The sequence below is a fragment of the Aspergillus clavatus genome, genomic scaffold, assembly GCF_000002715.2.
Source record: "Aspergillus clavatus NRRL 1 1099423829800 genomic scaffold, whole genome shotgun sequence".
Taxonomy (NCBI): domain Eukaryota; kingdom Fungi; phylum Ascomycota; class Eurotiomycetes; order Eurotiales; family Aspergillaceae; genus Aspergillus; species Aspergillus clavatus.
In genome coordinates, this window is record NW_001517099.1 from 152,773 (window position 1) to 171,313 (window position 18,541).

General features: G+C 48.0%; 3 protein-coding genes across 3 annotated transcripts, besides 7 other annotated features; 2 read left to right on the forward strand and 1 right to left on the reverse strand.

Moving 5' to 3' along the window:
* Nucleotides 1-306: 306 nt before the first annotated feature.
* On the reverse strand, nucleotides 307-3,130 carry ACLA_045470 (putative protein kinase Scy1; the record flags this gene model as incomplete). Its single annotated transcript, XM_001271507.1, has 2 exons — nucleotides 307-1,634; nucleotides 1,684-3,130. 2 exons carry the CDS (start codon nucleotides 3,128-3,130, stop codon nucleotides 307-309), a joined length of 2,775 nt encoding a protein of 924 aa, XP_001271508.1.
* Nucleotides 3,131-3,942: 812 nt separating this feature from the next.
* Nucleotides 3,943-5,446, forward strand: ACLA_045480 (branched-chain amino acid aminotransferase, cytosolic; the record flags this gene model as incomplete). Its single annotated transcript, XM_001271508.1, has 4 exons — nucleotides 3,943-4,180; nucleotides 4,251-4,548; nucleotides 4,602-5,300; nucleotides 5,386-5,446. The coding sequence occupies 4 exons, from the start codon at nucleotides 3,943-3,945 to the stop codon at nucleotides 5,444-5,446; spliced, it is 1,296 nt and encodes a 431-aa protein (XP_001271509.1).
* A 1,432-nt stretch (nucleotides 5,447-6,878) lies between these two features.
* Nucleotides 6,879-6,914: a microsatellite.
* A 2,310-nt stretch (nucleotides 6,915-9,224) lies between these two features.
* Nucleotides 9,225-9,253: a microsatellite.
* Nucleotides 9,254-13,891: 4,638 nt separating this feature from the next.
* On the forward strand, nucleotides 13,892-14,900 carry ACLA_045490 (bZIP transcription factor; the record flags this gene model as incomplete). The annotated part of the gene is made up of 3 exons (XM_001271509.1): nucleotides 13,892-14,066; nucleotides 14,136-14,704; nucleotides 14,769-14,900. 3 exons carry the CDS (start codon nucleotides 13,892-13,894, stop codon nucleotides 14,898-14,900), a joined length of 876 nt encoding a protein of 291 aa, XP_001271510.1.
* A 620-nt stretch (nucleotides 14,901-15,520) lies between these two features.
* Nucleotides 15,521-15,549: a microsatellite.
* Nucleotides 15,550-15,833: 284 nt separating this feature from the next.
* Nucleotides 15,834-15,864: a microsatellite.
* Nucleotides 15,834-15,865: a microsatellite.
* Nucleotides 15,866-17,749: 1,884 nt separating this feature from the next.
* Nucleotides 17,750-17,781: a microsatellite.
* A 262-nt stretch (nucleotides 17,782-18,043) lies between these two features.
* Nucleotides 18,044-18,068: a microsatellite.
* Nucleotides 18,069-18,541: the final 473 nt, after the last annotated feature.

Genomic DNA, 18,541 nt, shown 5'->3' on the forward strand with positions numbered 1-18,541 from the left:
TATTGTTCCTCTTCTCCATTCGAAGCTCTTCGACCTACGTAGTATGTCAATTGGCATCACACTGGGGTATCTTGTCTCTATGGTTGGTAAATATCGGGAAATAGTGCAGTGAGTAGATTCTATATGTCGGTATCTTGGCTTCCAACTCGCTATCAAGTCTAGAGTCGTGAAATCATGGGGAATCTGAGTGACCCTGTACAAATAGTCCTAGACGCACATGGACATCCAGACAACATAAATCGGGAAATGACGTTGCAAACAAGGAGGATATCAAAACATACCAATGAAGAATATAGAGGTACCTGCTCATAATAAGCTTTCATACTTATCGAGCCCTTCTTTCTGGGTATTTTGGGGCTGGGGTGGGCTGCTGATAAACGAAGTGGTCGGTGCTGGGTTGACTTGCCCAAATAGAGCGCGATTCACATGGGCAGACGCTCCTGGACCAGTAAATGATCCCACGTTGTTTGAAGTAGATGGAGGAGGGGGGATCGAAAAAGCAGAGTAATTAGGAGCTTGCTGTGACGTTTGTCCATACATCGAGGTGGTGGACGCCTTCATGTTCGCCAATGCTTCCATAGAGGCACCGCTCGTGGTTCCCATGTTTATACTCCGTGCATTATCTTTGTTGTTCGCCGTGACGGGCAGATTCCAAGAAGTCGACGGTGAAGGTTGCAGGGTGGAGAATGTTTGAGACATTGGGGACTTCTGCCTTGTTGCAGGTTCTAGTGATGGGAAAGCACTCAAATTGTAATCGGGGGTCACGGAGCGGGCGCTTAGATTCAATGGCGAGGCTCCTTTGCTGGCCGCTGTAGCGCCATTTGAAGACCAAGAAAAGGTTGCGGAAGGCGGTTTCTGGGAAGAACTTTGCGTTGCCGATGCCTGAGGACCCAGGTTCTGCCAAGGATCAGTGCCTGGACTGCTCGATGCCCCGGTTTCTCGACCAAGAACGAGACGTTCGAAGTTATTCCTTGTATTATCCAGATCAGACTGCATAAGGTCGTTTGTAGGGCTGAGGAAACCGCCAGAACCGTTTTGGAAACCGGCAGTGTCACCCCCTGAGGAAAGTTCTTGCAGCTTCTTTGCCTGTTCACGTTCGACTTTCCACGAGAGGCTCTTGATCAAAGCCATGAATTCTTCGAACTGACGAAGATTCAGCAGCGGTCCAAGACTGAAGCTCCACAAAACGGGCAAAACATCCAAAGCCAGAAATTCAGTGTCAGCAAGAGTGCCGATTTGGCGGAAAACTCTCAAAGCAGCCATCATAACAGCTGGTTCTTTCGTCTTGATCGCTTTCAGTGATGGGACAAGCTTCTCCTGTATGGTGTATTTGTCCAGGATCGAAGGCTTGGCGGATGGTGACTTATTTTCCCTGACCACACCGGACAGATCGTCCTCAGAGGCGGCGCCGTCGCCAGCTGAACCGCCGCACAGGACAGTGAATGCTTCTAAGCATCGCACTTTGATTGCCAGACTACTTGTCCGGCTAAAGGTGGTGGCAATTGAAGGAAAGACTTCATTCTTGACAGTGCTGAAATCAAGGACTGGAAGGATAGCTGGAAGGCATTTGATTGCAGCATCAACAAGGGAGTGAGTAGGTGAATCCAAGCCCAGACGAATCAGCGGTAGAATATCTGATAATGTCAGTCACAAATATATGGCAATGATGAGATGCTGACTCACCGTCTTTGAATTCCTTTCCGGAGCAGTTCTCAGCGACGAAATTCATGTTCTCAAGGACTACCATGAGACCTGCATCCTTTTTCGAATCGCGATCTGGAACAGGACCCTTTCCTGGTTGCTGCGCTGCAAATACTTCCTTCAGGCGAGGGATAACCTTCTCAGGAAGAGTGCGACGTGCATTCGGAATGCGTTGTAAGATTGCGAAAACATTCTGTAGAATCAGAGGTAGAAGCTCGCGATCCTTTAATTCATCTAACAAGGCGCCCAGAACTTTTCTCTCTAGGACAGTTGGCGGGAACTCAGGCAAAACTCGTTGTAGCCCTCGCATAAACTGCGATTTCTCGTTTGCGTTCTTCGCTGGAAGAGACTCCAGGAAGCGAATTGTAGAGACAAGTACATTGTCAAAGTATTGTGATTGCTGAAACTCTCGAGCATTCAGACGCTGTGCAGGTCGCCTAGTGATCAACCTGGGTAGAAGGTGTGTCAAAAGATCCTTCGGAATAGTGCCCGAGCATAGAAAATTATTGCTTTGCGATGGTGTAGACGATGGAGAGCTCAGTAATTTCTTGTATGAAGTCAGGTTCGAATGCGCCTGCAGTGGAGACACATGGGGAGAGTTATAAAGAGCGATTATGACGAGCCCTAATGAAAACATGTCTGCAGCAGTGGTGACATTGGAATCCAGCGCGAAGTCCGGAGACGTAAAATCGAGATTTAACTGCACCGAGTGCGGAAGCCTTGGCTCTTGATAGAGAACCTCGGAGATAGCTAGAGGTGGCAGAGACGATTTGGCATCTGAAGAGTCAGGAGGCCCAGCAAACCCAAGTCCCGAAATTTTCCAGTCGGATTTTGCGTTGATATAAATAGCCTCTGGGTTCAGATTCCCGTGCACGAGGCCCGCAGACTCGTGCAAAAACTCCAGGCCCTTTGCAACCTGCAAAAGCCCCTTTTGAATCTCTAGTTCATCGATTTCGATGTCTTTCCGACGCCGTGTTCCGTCAGGCTCTCCCACAACGTAGCGGCTCGGCCTGGAACCGCCTCTTGATGTCCTTTCTTGCTCTTCTTTTGCCTGTAAGAGGCCGGCAAGAGACGTAGTGATCGATTCCGTAGCAAACATGAGGCCACCTCCGCGCGTCTCCTCCACTGGTTCCAACACTTGGAGAATCGATGGATGCCTCAGCCGCGCAAGGTTGCCGGCCTCGCGCTTAAGCCGCTCGACCACATCCTCCTGCAATTTCTTCAATGCTGAACTCGACCGATTACCAAGCCCACTTGATCGCGGCTCGAGTACTTTCTTGTCAAATATAAAGATTGAAGCCGCGGTCCCAGTAGATTTCTTCTTCCCATCATGGATTCTCCAAGGTCCGGAAACCGCTGTTGGATGCGGAGAGATCTGATAATTGGTCGATATATTGGAACTCAGCGACTTTAGCGCGGAGGAAAACATTGTTGCTTTTCAAGGCTCCTCCAGCATCAGAATGGGCAAGTTGGTCCTTCAATAATAGAGTATGGTTTAGTCTAACCTGTCTCGGCCAGATGCACAACAAGATGTCACAACTCAGATGAAGGACCAAATAGAATGATCATTGCTTATTGTCGGATAAATGGCGAGTATATTGATGATAAAATTATGACATGTAACCAAGACAGTTTGAAGATCGAGATATGTGTGATTGATCTTTCTTTCATCTCAAATCGAATGTTGATGCCCCATGCCTGATGTGGACCTTCCCTTCCCCCATCAGAGCTGCATGTTAACAGTCACGTGAAAGGGACAGTCCATTGTCCAATCACACGTAGTTAATCGATAAGTCTTCCACGTGACGTAGTCTGTCACCTTAGACTGATGACTAAACGGCTATTGCCGGTATCCGCTGTATTGGGCTGGCCGACGTCGGCCATATCTTCGTTTTCGCTAGGAGATATTTATTCCCTCTCCCTCTGAGCGTTATCCTGCAGTTTGCTTCAGGATACTGAGTACCAATTGACTCTAGTCCATCTTTGTCTTAATTTAGACATAATCCAAAGTTACAGGTGTGTGTGACGCATATTTCGCATGAATAGTGGCTCGAGAATTTGTTCTTCGGAGTTGTCCCTAGGGTCCGGCAGGTAGAGTCATAACCTCCGCTTTTCAGCTCTATCGCCCAGGCCGCCTATCGTTGTTTTTCCTCTTTTCAGTCTACACAGTTGACAGATATACGTTGCTAACATCGACCTTCCTCCTTTCAGGTCCTGCTGCTGGTCGACCTTAAATACATAATGAATTCACTTCGTCAATTGACCCGCCAGAGGGCGTTGTATAGCTCTGCGTCCTCGCGGGTGCTACGAGCTCAGAGCCCTGCGACATATCAATCATGGCAGAGATACTTCAGCGCTACGTCAGCTACTTCGTCTCAAGGGGCTCCCCTTGATCCATCGAAGCTTACAATCACGAAGACCACTACACCCAAGGAATTGCAGGCCCCGCAGGACCTCGTCTTCGGAAAGACATTCACCGGTACGGGCGCGTTTGTTGTGCGGGATTCGGTCTGTGCCATTCTAGGTCCTAATGCATATCTTTCCCATAGATCATATGCTATCCATTGAGTGGTCAGCGGCCGACGGTTGGCACGCTCCTCGCATCGTTCCCTATCAGAATCTCAGCCTCGATCCTTCCGCCTGCGTGTTCCACTATGCGTTCGAATGTTTCGAGGGCATGAAGGCCTACAAGGATAAGGAGGGTAGGGTCCGTCTCTTCCGCCCGGACAAGAATATGCAGCGCCTCAACAAGTCTTCCGCGCGTATTGCGTTGCCCACATTTGACAGCGATGCTCTGATCAAACTCATTGGAGAGTTTGTGAAAACGGACAGTCGATTCATTCCTGAGTGAGTAGATTCAGATTGCTCACATACCAAAGCAATGAGCTGACCTCTTGCAGGGCTCGAGGCTACTCTCTGTATCTGCGACCCACTATGATTGGCACTCAGAAGACCCTTGGTGTCGGCCCCCCTGGCTCTGCGCTGCTCTTCGTCATTGCCAGTCCCGTTGGCCCCTATTACCCGACCGGCTTCAAGGCTATTGCTCTTGAGGCCACCGACTATGCTGTCCGTGCCTGGCCTGGTGGTGTTGGCGACAAGAAGCTGGGTGCCAACTATGCTCCCTGCGTCCTCCCCCAGCTGGAGGCTGCCTCCCGGGGCTTCCAGCAGAACCTGTGGCTGTTCGGCGAGGAAGAATACGTGACCGAAGTCGGCACAATGAACCTTTTCATTGCCCTTAAGGACAAGGAGACCGGACAGAAGGAGTTGGTGACCGCTCCTCTGGACGGAACCATCCTCGAGGGTGTGACCAGAGACTCTGTCCTGGCGCTTGCGCGCGAGAGACTCGCCCCTAAAGGCTGGACTATCTCGGAGCGCAAGATTCGAATGTCTGAGGTCGCCGAAGCTGCCGATGAGGGACGACTTGTTGAGGTCTTCGGGGCTGGTACTGCAGCCATCGTCAGCCCTGTGCGGACTATCAGCTACCGGGGCAAGACGGTTGACTGTGGCTTGAAGGAAGACGAGGAGGCTGGTGAGATTGCTCTCCAGATGAAGAACTGGATTGAGGCGATCCAATATGGTGATGACAAGCACCCCTGGAGGTAAGTCGGCCGTCTCAATTCAACTGATATGCATGAAGTTCCAGGCTGACTTTTTTGATAGTTATGTACTTCGCTAAATGCACAGCCGTTCCACCAACGCCTGGCCTCTAACTTGGGTTCCGTTTGCCTCGATGGGTCTGAATTAGAGGCAAAGAAAAAAGTGGGAGCAGTCGAATTCCTTTCTTCGTTGACTTGTCATTTTGTTCGCGATTTAATTACCCTGTTTAGCATGAGCGCTGTCATCAAGCTTATAGGATATGCTTGTGATTTTGAAATTCAGTTTGGATCATCAACGAATCAAAACGGATACCCGATGAAGGGAGACGATCGCACTTGGTAGATCTCCGGGTTCAGCTGATAGGTTGTGAATTATCAAGTAACCGCCCCTTCCCAGCGCTCAACCTGTAGTAAACAACAACAAGAAATGGGCCGATCGAGTCCGCGGAAGAGCCGCAGCCCATATGGGTGACGCATGTACGGGGTACACACCACACAGCCCGCATGAGGGGGAGGAGAGGGCCAGGAAAAGGACGATGCAGCTTGCCGACCATGGACGGGGGCGTCCTTGCAGATTGTCACAGTCGTAAATTGTGAGCTGTGAGTTGTGACAAGCGGCCGACCCTTGCTGTGCGCCAAAGCGAGAGTGGGACGCCTGAAGCACAGCGCTCAGCCTCGCAGGCAGGGCCTCCATTGGTGGAGCTCAGGGGGACATCCAGATGGTTGATCTCAGGAGTCGGGGGGGGGCAGGATGAATAGGAGACCGGAGATGAGGCCGGACTTGGGCACTTCCCAATTAAGTCATTGGTAGGCCAAGTGAAGAGATGCAGACTCGTCCTGTCCTATTGGGTAGAAGGCGTTGCTTTCATAGCATTGTTATCGTAAGAGTCGCATTGAGGCTCGTAGGGCTGAGGCCAGCCAAATGGACTAGATACCTAACCGACTATACGACTCTTGACTGACCAACATAGCCCATAACTAGGTAGACCTATCGCAACGACTTTCCTTCTTATCCGGGCTGTACACTATGGAGTTTCCATCGAGCATATCTGGGTCGAGGACTCGAGGACTACTGGGTGAATCATGGTTATCACCAAATCCATCAAACTTACCTGACAGGTACCGTTGTCAGCATCTAAACCTAATCGAGTAGCCAACTCAAAATACGTCTCAAAGAAGACCAGCAAGGCTGAGAAAGAAAAAAAAGAAACAGGAAGTGATTGTCGGGGTGCGAATACTGAGCGATTCCTGTGCCCATAAGCGCAACCCCATTCTCCCGTTTTCAACCCAGGGGGGGGGGGGGGCCTTGAAAATCGCGAAACACAACGATGACAACCCGACCAGCTGGATGAATCTCGGGAGACTTGTTCTGTCCCAGACTCCCAGGCAGCCACCAGATGATCCTCCACTGCGGCAGGATCCGTGACAATTCGGACCAATGTTTTTGTCCGAGCCGGTAGGTACTACGGAGTACTACAACTGTATCCTACCTCTTTATCTCTCCGAACGCGATTTCTAATACCATGATGATGCGACACTGGGTCTTGATAGTGTTCACCCGTTTGCCGTCCCTCTTGGGGGAAAAAAAAATAAAAATAAAATAAAATTAAAAAAAAAGGAATTTTTAATCATCTTTTATCAGTGAAATTAGCGAATATGCGCGCAGTTACTCGGTGATACCATATGTGGACTAGTTAGACAAGCATCCTGATCCCCACGAAGGCTGTGTCTGGACAAGGTGGGGGGGGGGGGGCCATAGACTTAGGTACCTAAGGAGTACTACCTACTCGCTACTCAGGAGTAGCGAGTCCCGACTTATCTACTGAATGACAAATTGGCGCACGTTGCTGATTAGTGTTCAGTCTATGGGGTAGATCAGTTCAGACTTCAGATTATCTACTCCGTAGAGGACGATCTTCGTCGGACAGATCGCGAAGTGGGCGAAAAGGGGGAAAGGACGAGGCAGTAGAGGCACTCTGTGGAAACTTGAGAGAGGGGGGCTCATCAGAGCCTCATCTGTCAAGATTCTACAGTTCTACAGAGGTACAGGTGTCTATTTCCCCTCGATAGGACGATCCGTCCATTCTTAGTCTTTCGCCAATGCGTAATTTTCACGGAAATTAACAAATCTTCGAAATTCAACGCCCATAAAACTAAAGATTAAAACGTCATGTACTTTTACAAAGAAAGAAGGGGAGGGGGGAGAGATATCTCCATTGTACGAACTGCATACGACATTCTGCTATCGTCGTATCTTGGCGGCATGGATGTCTGAAGGCTGAATGCTTTCTCCGTCCGAAATATACCGGAGTTAAGACAGTGAATCGGCCGGTCTCCTGGGTCCAGTGGACAGTGGAGTTCTGGACAATGACTGGTCCTTACTAGGAGCTCCTGAAGACTCCGGCGGCGAGTCCGCACTTTTGATTGAGAGCATTTCGTGACGACGGAATACTAACACTGCAGAGTACGCAAATGAATCTGATTGACGCAATATTGCGCTCACCGATATGAATTCCTGAGATGGAGTAGACTATTCGAGTCGGCTAAAGCCGAGTCTGCACCCCCCAAGAGTAAGGAGAGGTGTGAGGCTCTTGCAGCTGTGCACCCCCGCGAAATGTGATTCGAGATTTCAGTTCTGGGCAAAGACCGGGCCATGCCGCGCCATGACCACGGACGGGATGTTTCATCTGCCAAGTCACCCATGACCCTTGCAAGGGTCGACAACTCGACACAGATTGGAAGTTGGTACTTGGTACGGAGTACTGTATGGTTCCATGTATTTCGTGCTACCCACCATGACGAACCCAGGACGTGTAGTCCGCCAATGATACCTGATAATCATCGAAGATAATAGGTAGTAATCCACTCGTGGATGCTATTGAGTGTCTCCATGGAAAATGATTATTCTTGTCATTTATTATTAATCTGGAATTAGCATTTCGCAGGGCAAGAATCAAACACGATGATTAGTCGGATCTCCAGCTACAGAGTACTTCACCTGACTCTCAGCCGCTGCGGATGGTGTACGGAGTAGAGTGACTACGACTAGAGTAGTCTAGCTGTGACTTCCTCAGGTTAGAGTCCCCGCAGTCTTCCAGTTTCAGCAGCCCAGGACCACAGCATTGAGCATTCTGACAGGTTCTCTCAGATGCCGGATCAACTAGAGCCTCAGAGAGGAATGAATGAAACTCAGACTCGGATCTCACTTACTTTGCTGTCGAACGGCCGTCAGAAGTCAAGTTTTTTGGCGTCAGTTCTTAGCATATTGTGTGCATGTGCCCGTGTAAATAGCGGCGGAGCGATGAAGAAAGAAAAACGCCTCGGGGCTCAACCGGAAAACTATTTTGAGCAGCTGCAGAACGGACCATCAGTGTACGCAGTCGACACTGCAGAAACAATGGTAAGGTACTTATGAGAACGCGTCAATCTGAATATTCTTCTGGGGTGTGCGACTGGGAGCGCCTAGCGAGGAGAGCAAGAGACGTCATGATAATCCGCATTATTATCTAGTATCAATAACGAATTGACAATTCTGGCCAGTAGCTGAACAGCATCAGATTGTTATTGTTGGTTGGGTGGGGGAGTTTGACAGGGATCACGGCACGCCTAATCAATAGAAATGCTAGTCTCGTACTCCGTATTCGTTACTCGATTCCTAACATGATCTTTAGTTAGAGCGCGATAGAATAAGAAGAGTTAATTTAAGCCGCCAGGCAGTGGTGTTGGTAGCATCCGAGCATCCTACTTGTTGGTGGAGGGAGACAAATTACCACCCACTAGTACCGAGAAGGGAAAGCCTTGACCTACCCACGACTATGAGTTTCAGGCCCGAATTTCAACAGAGATCATGATTGAATGTCTCAACTCTCAAGAGTCAAGACTCATGGAGCCTGCAGATTGCAGATCCATGCACGGATGTTACTTCGTAAAGGAAAAAAAAAGAAAAAGAAAGAAAATTTCATTTTGAGAGCAGTCAGGTGGTCAGATACAGATAGGTATGAAGAACGGTGTTTCGGGTCTTCCTTGCCCACCGCCAGGGGAGCGGGCTTCTGGATGAGCCATGGAAGGTTTTGTTCACCAAATCATACTGTCTTCGTGGTCTCAGTGGTTCAAACCCCAGTGGCCCAGTCAGATGAGATCTTACGCAGTAGTTTTTACCCTATGATCTCCGTGGCAGCAGCGGTGAGAATTTATTTTTTGTTTTTGTGACAACTAGTTATCCGGTTGCTTATTTTACTAATCGGTGTAACCTTACCCGAGTCGAAACTCGAAACACAACGCTCAGCCAGGTCATTAAAAGCCTCTTAGCTTCTCTATGGTCGATCTCATCTGCACCTAAACTAGTAACTAGGTAGTCGAGATATGTACATAGTAGGTTACTTTAGTTTATGACTTACGAAGTTACGAGGTGGATCTGTGTACTAGTACCAAGTCTAATTAAACTCCTGAGAACCAAGATTCAGAATCAGAGCTGTATGGAACTACCTACACAGTTGGCGTACCTTAAATTGACCACTCAAGTCTCAATAATACGACATGGGTAGCGGGACTAGACTTATATTGAACCCCGAGTCCAGCTTTGTAGATAAATTTAAAATTCCTCGGTAAGATCGGAAACTCATTGGCCCAGGCCATGAGACAAGCCTTGCCTGAAATGGAATCTGTCATCACGCTAAAGGCAAGGACCAATAACTCGTGGTTTTCTCAGCCCTACAGATGGAGACCAGGACTGGATTCTAGCAAAGTACCAGTATCTACATTAGGAATGCACTTTGCCCTTGTGGGATTAGGTTTATCTAGTGGGGGGCTAGCGGACTCTAGCGGAGAAGTTACAATACGGCAAGTTTGAATGCTGAACAGCCTGAACTATTGATCCTTGTCGCAAGAATACTACAGAGTGCAGATTGCTCAGTAGTATCAAGAGCCGGGACTGAGGTGCTGGCGGTGGTACACTCTAGCAAACAGCATTTGTTGTCTCCAATTGATGATATCTAGGACCAAGCGTGCCGAAGGTTTCTTCCATTTGAACACAGACCCTGCATCGTGCATAGTACGGCCACGCAGTAGAAACGTGACAGAAGTTGCCCGGTCTCAGCTCTCCATAATCTGCCCTGTCACTCGTTGACAGTGACACTCGACACATAGTTATTTCCCAGGCTCCCAGCCCGTCGAGCCAGGATGCTTGGGATGCAAGGTAGGGACGTAGCGTTCGGTCAGACAGCCAATGGGAGGACTATCTTAGCCTTCCTCTTCTCCTGAGAGATTCATCCTGCCTTGCATGAGCTGAAAGAAGAAATAATGCAGAGAAGATTACTGGAACAAAAGGCCACGCGGGCCGTAAGGCTGTTTTACCCATTTGCTTGTGAAGGTCCAATGTCAGATGATTTGATCACTGCCTCTACGCTGCACTGCGCCCGCATTCCAGCGAGCATTGCAATCCGTACTGTTCGGCTTCTCACTCCGGCTACGCTCGGGCACCGAGGCTGAAAGTTTGACGAAGGTACACAAAGTGGTCCAACATTTATTGTCTATAAACCTCGTGTTTTGATATTTCAGAACTCTCTCAACATGACACGCCAGACTACAGAGTAGAGACACATCGAACCGGACACTGGTTATGTCTGCCTCTATCCGCTGGGCTGGAGAAAGGGTGAGATCTTTATCCTTAGTTTATTGCCAAGATCTAGGGGGGCAACGTGGCCGAAGTTCGACCTTGACCGTGCGCTGATTGTTGTGTCTCATGTAGGTAATTTTGGTATTATTCGAAGCGAATAGAGTCATGCCATTTGCTAGGTTTCGGTGTAATGATAAATCCTCGCACTTTTTTTTTTCAGCCTGCAGGCACATTTGCGCAGGGGTCCTTTTGATCGATAGAGGGCAATCCATATTTGGCAATTGGTATTTTCCAAGCGCGTACGTATGATAGATTGAACTTTAGTGCAGCTGGCTGATTCAATTTAAGGTGTCGAGAACTTGTGGGTACTGAACAGCCATGATTCTAGCAACTCATTCGGCCGTAGGTAAGTACCTAAGTCAGGACTCAGAATTAGGTAACTTAGTACGGCATCGGATCTTCCGTCTAGAGTCGCAATTCCACTCTGAACCTTGAAACCCACCAGAATGTGGAGGGATAGTGACCAAGCTCTATCGAGAGACTGGGCGTTGTTCGAAGCTGTACTTCGACCGAGCTTCTCCGCCGAAGAGTATCAAGAATTGACAGGGATCACAGAACATAGTGCACGCTATTATTCCTCTCGATGGACCCCATTTCTCTCCTCTGTACGCTGTGTTCTACGATGCCAAGCTCTTATCAGTCTAGATGGGCGGCTAAGATTGGAATGATAGATTATTACTCATAATGAGCTCCATGCTTTTTTTTTCGTACCCATGGATATCCGGTCACTGTAACAAACTGTAAGGTTGGAATGTGATTCAGATTCAGACAAGCACGTGGTTGGTACGGTCGTTGCTGATCCATGCATGCTCTGGCTGGTCATAAATCATAATAGGTATACCGTATATACCTTGACTACCTATGGGGTTGAAAACGACTTTGTTCCAACTGAACAAAGAGAAATATGCATATCGAATGACAGACATACCCGAAATAGACGATAATCAACATAGCCTGCAGATTACCTACAGACCATATGGCGTATCTAGCTCGAATTGGCGAAAAATCATCAGCAATAGCATCATCATCAGCACTCTCTGTGTAACTATAGGTATTCTTCTGATATTGGGGCTAGTGCTCTTATGATTTTATGGGGGGATGCTCTATGTTGTGAACTTGTGGCATGGAAGACATCATCCACAAATGATGTACATTATTCATTTGATTCAGCCCCCTCCTTGCAACGACAAGCCACCCAACATGCTGTCCGCTTCTCTTGTTTCAACTGCGGGCCACTCTATTCTGAGTTGTTGGACTGTATTGGATTGAAGTCCATTATTAGCTCACATGCGTTACTCGTATCGTAGAAGCCACTCGTCGCCTTGGAGTAACCTCAACCTCGTGGTGCAGACCAGGGATACTTTGGGAGGGCAGCCTTGTGCAGCAAAAGCAAAGATTCGCAATGCCAATCAATAGCGGGGAAGGCGCCAGGTATCCGAAGGATGAAATGAACCATGTATCTATCTAGCGAATGACTTGAGAGATTTCTCAACCTCCCCTCGAATTCCACCATAGGACGCTTATCGATCGCTATGGGATTCCATCAAGTCGTCAACTCAACCAATAATTATATTATCAGGACTTGGTCCAATATCTGGGTAGTACCTCCATGCTTTGCCAAATCAAGACATTGATTGTAATTGAGTGCATACTGTGCATGTCCTGATAGAACCATTTTGCAAACGCAACATGCATGGTCAGGCATTCCGCGCGGACTACGATCCTCAAGCCAAGATAGCACCATGCTTCTATTTTTCGAAGCACACTTGCAAGAATGTTCCAGGGTGCGTCTGCTGCATGGTGCATCTTGAAACAATCCTGCCCCTACAGAGAAGGCAGATTACATCCCTCGATGATTTGCCAGAGCACGCTTGGGAATTCCTGTGCGACATCAAATAATGTGATGACTAGAACCACATGGTCATGGTCAGGAAGGAGGGGGGAGGGGCTGTTGTTGGGGCAGAAAGACCCAGCAGGCCAGCACTGCCTGAATTCCCTTCCCTCTCTCCCAGTCCCTGTCCCTTCAACCCTTGTCTGTCTAGGCCTCCTCTCTCCAGTAGGTATCCACGCTCGGCCGTCGGGGTCGGCCTAATTTCTAAAACAGCCTCACACGCTTGAGATTCCTTCAGCTCACTAATATGGTCTAGCCATGTTGATGATTTTGATAATTACTAGTCGTGACGCAGCCCTGTACATCTGTGCATCCATTCGGGAAAAGTCCCCTACCAACACATGGTTTTCCAAGTCCATGCCATGCGCAGGTGGTGTTTGCCCCAGAAGGCGAGCAGGTAAAGAAGTATGGATCATGGTACAGTATTTCCACTCACCCCTCCTCCTCCTCCAAAAATAATCGACGAGGGAAAAAAAGTAAAAAATAATAATAATAATAATACTCTAAACTGACAAATGATAATAGATTACTGAACAATTCAAAATCATACCATAATAATTAAAAGTGAAATAGTTCAGAAAAATAAAAAAATAAAAGTAAAAAAAGAAATATTAAAATATTAAAAATCAAATTAAATAATATTCCCTCGGAGCACAGACAAGAACTGTTATCAAAACGGTTCAATTCATCGTCACGAATTGGTTTCGGTCTGGAAACCGGGGGCTTAGCAGTCCATAAGCTATACGCCTGATTCTCCAGCTGATCGACCCCAGGCTCAGTCTTCGTTTAAATACGCTGGATGCTTCCTGTCTCTTGTTTTGAGTTTTGGATGATCTGTTTCTGATCAGACAATCATAAGGCTCAGTTCGTGAATCTATACCAGTCTTCGATATAGATATCCTCCAAGTCCCCTCTATCTTCCCCAACTCAAGTTATTTCAACGTGCTTGCTAGTTACAATATATCTTCCCTACTTGCAACTATACCCCGACAATATACACATTTGATTCTACCTTGCTCTTTCTTCAGGATGCATCGCTCTTCCAACAACCCATACAACGAGTCTTCGAACTCGAGAAGCTCATCCAACCATAGCACTAGCAGTGCTTTCAGCCCTAATGCCAACCCCAACGAGGACTGGACCAAGATCTCTGATCTTGCTGAGCGTCGCCGTATTCAGAATCGCATTGCTCAAAGAAATTACCGTAGGTTACATTCTCGTTTTGCCTAGCACATCTGCTTGTTTCCCTTCTGACCATGGTTCGTCATTTCAGGGAAGAAGTTGAAGCGTCGTCTGGAGGATCTGGAGAAGCGAGCTGCCTCAGCCTCAGAATCTCCAGAACGGTCACCGGGGAAGACGGAAACACCCAAGACACATTCCGTCAAGACTCGGGCCAGAAACAACCGATCCTCGAAGTCGAGCTCCGATACGAACAACCACTCCACTACAGAGCGCCTGCCTCCATACGACTGCTACGGGAGCCAGGATGAGCGAAGTGGCATGTTCTCTCACCAATGCACACGGCAATTGTCGGCGTCGCCGCCACCCGTGTTCTCCTACCCCTCTTATCCACACCTGGATCCTTACAGACAGTCCACCTATGGGCCGTCGCCGGTGTACAGCTCTATCGCCAGTACGTACAGCGACTTGTCGTCATTCCAAGGCGAGTACGGTACACCCGTGCCATCAATTTTGCCGCCCACAATGGCTTCAGGGCCTGTTAAGCGGCCTCACACATACGCGGATGAAGAGATCATCAACCCTTTCAGCATGAGCTACGCAACCATGGCTGGTATTGACTTGTGCCCGGCTCCTCACCACTCTGCTGAATCCAACATATCTGTATGTGGCTCTTCGGTTGGTCAATTATAGCTTGTGAGCCAAGATGCTAATAGTTGTCCACCAGATCCCATCTCTCTCACAAATCTTCGCCGATGACCACTCCACTCCGTCGACACCGGCAGAGGGGTCCCTCCTCGGGTGTCCACTCACACCTGAATCGGACCCGTGCTCTCCGCATTCATTTCCACTGTTGTGATTAGGTGGCTGTTATTTGGATTATCCAAGCCACGAGTTCTCTCTCTACCTTACCTTCTTGACGACCTGTTACGATATATATTTTCTTTGATTGGATGCGCTGTTTCCAATGTTTGCTTTGTGCATTCTTTGTGCTGTTACTCTTCTCCTTTGTCCTTTTCGACCTTCGTTTTCTTTAACAAGACGTTTGGGGCCTGCGGAGGTTCCCATGGGGTACTCGCGGGCGAATTTATAGATGCATTACTCGGGGCGTTCACTTGCGGCTGGTATCAAGAGCTGGGGTTACATTTTTACAGGATGGAGACGGAAACCAAGAGCTTCTTCTCTGCTCATTTCTCACTTCGGAATTGTGGTTTAATTAGAATGCTTTCCATTGACCGATCTATTCGAATCTACTATCTACCTAAGTGACTCTTTTCCTTCATCGTCGGACTTTGCATGTTTATCTCCATGATTGATCGTCTCTACCGGTATCCCAGGCACTAACCACGGGGGGACCCACGGCAATTGGCTCCTCCGACTCCGAGAGTCCGAGAGCCCGTGACGGGAGAGAGCTACTGATTGGTGGTAAGTGGATAAGTTAGTACCTCTGACGCCGGTCCCACCAGTTGATGAGTTTAATTCTGTTTTGTTTTGTTTTGTTTTACTTTTTGGCCCCCAAATTCCCTCCACAATCAGGTCGAGAATTTACATCACTGGGTGCGTCGTCTCTGTTACGCAACCACCGGTGTAATTTCGTGACACGATCAATACCTAAGGTAGATACTCCTTCCAATAACATCATCAATCCGGTAATATTCTAGATAGAGGGTCTCTAGGTAGGTACCTATTTTTTTTTTTTTTTCAAGTGCCGTCAGACTGTCAGTACCTTTCTAGCCCACTACCTAGTCTATCAAGACTCAAGAGCTGATTGGGATTGATCCTCTTGACTTAGACTACTACTACTACTACTACTACTACTACTACCATGATACCATCGCATGTGCCAAGACCTTTCCGTATCCCATCTGGCTGCGTGCTCCGAAAGGATCAATCTCCTAGACAATTCCAGGTATCCTCAGCTTCTATCTTATAGTCCAATGATTTGATGAATCCAGCGAAGCTTTCTTGAAGGAGTCAGTATCGGCGCTCCTTCCCGGAAATTGCGGATAATAGCTAGATAGCAAGAACAAGAACAATAAGCATTACCCTAGATACTCCGTGACTCTGTGCAGTCGATACAATACTTTGTTCAAATAAAAGAGTTTTCCAGAGTCAGGCAGACAGCACAGAGCATTGAATGAATGAATGCTGCTGCTGCATACGATACTCCAATCCGACGCAACCCGTCCTCTACTAGGTACTACTCCGTAGTCCGTACCGCTGCAGGTTCCCAGCGCCAGGATCAAACCAACAAAATGCTCTGATTTGTTCGTCTCAGACAACTCGTTTTTCTCATAGGCCCGAGCAGCTACCGACTCTTACTGAGATATTGGAATTTCTCGAAAGTGACTGGGGTGGAGCTCCTGCGCAGAAAAAGGACGAACTACCATGGACCATGGCATGGTTATTCCCCATCGATACTACTTAGTACTTACTCGCTATATAGTATATAGTTTAGTAGTAGTATAATAATAGTTATAGCAAGTTACCGACATGCTGCGCCTCCACAGCTCAAGCCTGATGTGGTACAGTGCATTGAACATGGACCACTGGGAAGAGGAGCTGGTTCGTTCCCCATTGATGGATTTGCAGACCAGTGGGTGGCCTTGAGAGGCATGGACCTACGAGCTACGACCTTGGCTCTTGGGCTCTGGGCTTCAATCCGATCTACGGAGGATTGGCCTTGTGTGACATTATTGATGGTCGGTGATTTGGATGTTCCAATGTTCATCTCGTACCCAACTGCTATCTCTGGTAAATGGATGGGGGGAAGGGAGATGAGTGTGACACTTTCGACTTTCGAGGTGATCAGCGTCCCCGGCACTCGGGATCGTTCTTGAGTATTTATCTATCCGTAGAAAGTAGTGCACAGTGCACACAAGGTAGGTTGGATTTTGACTTGATTAAGCTCCTACTGTGCATATTCTGCAGCAAGATTACTCATTATTATGAAGCAAGCTACGACCAGTTTAGCTGTTCATTTTTTTTTTATTTTTTAAGCACAGAATGAACAATATTGCTCCCTGCAATCTGCACGCCATCTCTCTATATAATTCCATATTCATCAATCAACCGATATCCTTATCTGTATGTATCCTTCAGTCCATGTTTCCGAACGCGGAATTTGACCGACGTGGAGGGACACATTTGATTTCTAATTCCACATCCCCCCTCCTTCTCTGTCTGATTCATTCTGTCCAATCCATGAGGAGTCCAGACCTCTTGGGGGTGCAGGCAACACACTGAATGAACTACAATACAAGTTTACAACTGACGCCTCTTGCCTCGCTCATCGAATCACTTGCAAGACTCGTCTAGGCTGCCACCACTGTCGACGACACTTAACGCGGCGTTCGACGGGAATTGACTCACTCGGATCGACGAATACCGTGTTGCCGTTCCGAGTTGGTCCTGGAGTCTTGAGTCTTGACTCCTGAGCCCTTGGGCAAAGTTTTGGGTGCAAGCCAACCAGAGATCCTGTCAAGTACGAGCTTGCGTTTAATTTCACTTTTTTTTTCCCCTTCCTTTTTCTTCGGCCAGTAGCGTTGAGCATCGTGCTATCTCCTTTTGGCGTTGTCCGTGGGGCTTGATGTTCGACAGATACAGATAGCCAGATACAGGGTGAAAATGAACCTCTTACAGCCACGCTCGCACCAATATTCTTGAGACACTAGGCTCATAATCATAGAGCCCTCAGCCTTATGTCTGTGCGGATGATGCGGATGATGCGGACGATGCGGAGTCTCAAATCTGACAAAGGTTTAGGTGACAGACTGACAGACTGACAGTGACAGTGCATCCTTAGCTTTCATTTAGCCCATCCGTCCGTGACAGCTTTTGTTCCTCAATGTAAGGATTTTGCGGCGTCCAGATTTGGAATTAAGCTTGCCAAACTGAATGCTGACGATCCGTTCCTGTGGAATTCGTTGTTTTAATCCTTCTTTCTTATTTCTCTTAGTTATCTACTTATCTGCAATATAGTTCAGTTCAGAGTCAGACAGGTTCTTTTTTTTTTTTTTTTTTTTTTGCCATTCGAATCTTCGCTAGAATGGATGTTGTTTGTGCCCATCGGCTTGGACATGGGAGGATCAAAACCCGAATGCCCCCTTCGAGGCTGAGATCTAGAAACTCCATAGCTTGGGTCTAATCCGTAATTTCCCTTCCAACCCTCCACCCTGAGAATAATGACTCAAGTGATCAAGTCTCGACTCTCGACTTGACCAGGGCAAGAAGGGATTAGGGGGAAAATGTCGCACTGTCGAGCCAGACGGGTTACATGGGGCTGAACTAGTCGGCGTCGACTAAACTATGCGGATCGACCTGGTTTCTAGTTTGCCCAACCAATTGCCTAGAACCGTGCGACCTTAATTCCATTCGAACTTGTGGACGGGCAGTGTACACTATTGACTATACACGGTAGAGAGCCAGTAAATTCAGTCGCAGCTCCACAGTTCTCACACATTTACAGTGATGACTGGAGTGGGTTATTGCATTGATTAT